Below are 665 nucleotides of genomic sequence, written 5' to 3'. Positions count from 1 at the left end.
GTACTTTCCCGGATAAAACTCTAATTTATCACATTCATCTTGACTTTAAATTTACAGTGCATAAAATATTGCATCAATGTAAAGTAAGTATTAGAAAAATGTTACTTGCTAGTGGTTATATTTCTTGCTGTGAACTTAGTCTAATGCCTGTTGTAGTCTGCAGTTTTCCTACTTGAAATGGAGAAAGACAGTCTYCCATAACTTTGATTACCTTCAGTCARTCTTTATCAGAAATACTGGCTCCTCCTTATACTGGTATCACCAGTATGTAGCACACTGCTTTTTATTAAAGCTGAGAATTTTTTTAACAAAACATTGTCATTGTAATATGTATGCAGAAGTTCCTGTTCTGTTCTGTTATTATTTGCAGACAGTTAGTTTGATAGTAATATGCTGTGCTGACTTTTCTCTCACTTTTACAGTCCTGTTATATCGGCCCAGATCCAGAGTGCAAGCGTGTGCTCTTCAGACTTGGTGGTCAAAGTCCTTTGGTCTCCTGTTATCTTAAGATGCACGAAATAGCTAATGCTGCCTCGTATTCCTTGACTTGCAGAATTAATCGTACAGAAGTTTACAAACTACCATATCCTTTTTAAACCCAACCAGTATGGTGTTTATAAACTTTTCTTCTAAATTTTTTTTGACAAGCTGGGGTGGGGAGGAGA

At 35.9% G+C, this 665-nt stretch overlaps 1 protein-coding gene across 1 annotated transcript in view; it reads left to right on the top strand.

Annotated features, from left to right (window-relative positions):
- Positions 1-665, top strand: part of FAM227B (family with sequence similarity 227 member B) — an 82550-nt gene extending 81885 nt beyond the window's left edge. Inside the window, exon 13 of the mRNA XM_085303670.1 lies at positions 423-665. Coding sequence (XP_085159796.1) covers positions 423-596 — 174 coding nt within the window. The 3' untranslated portion in view covers positions 597-665. The remainder of the gene's footprint in view (positions 1-422) is intronic.

Source organism: Rhea americana, unplaced genomic scaffold (genome assembly GCF_003343005.1).
Source record: "Rhea americana isolate MKP2758 unplaced genomic scaffold, rheAme1 scaffold_2, whole genome shotgun sequence".
Taxonomy (NCBI): domain Eukaryota; kingdom Metazoa; phylum Chordata; class Aves; order Rheiformes; family Rheidae; genus Rhea; species Rhea americana.
This window is presented reverse-complemented; position numbering and strand designations above follow the sequence as displayed.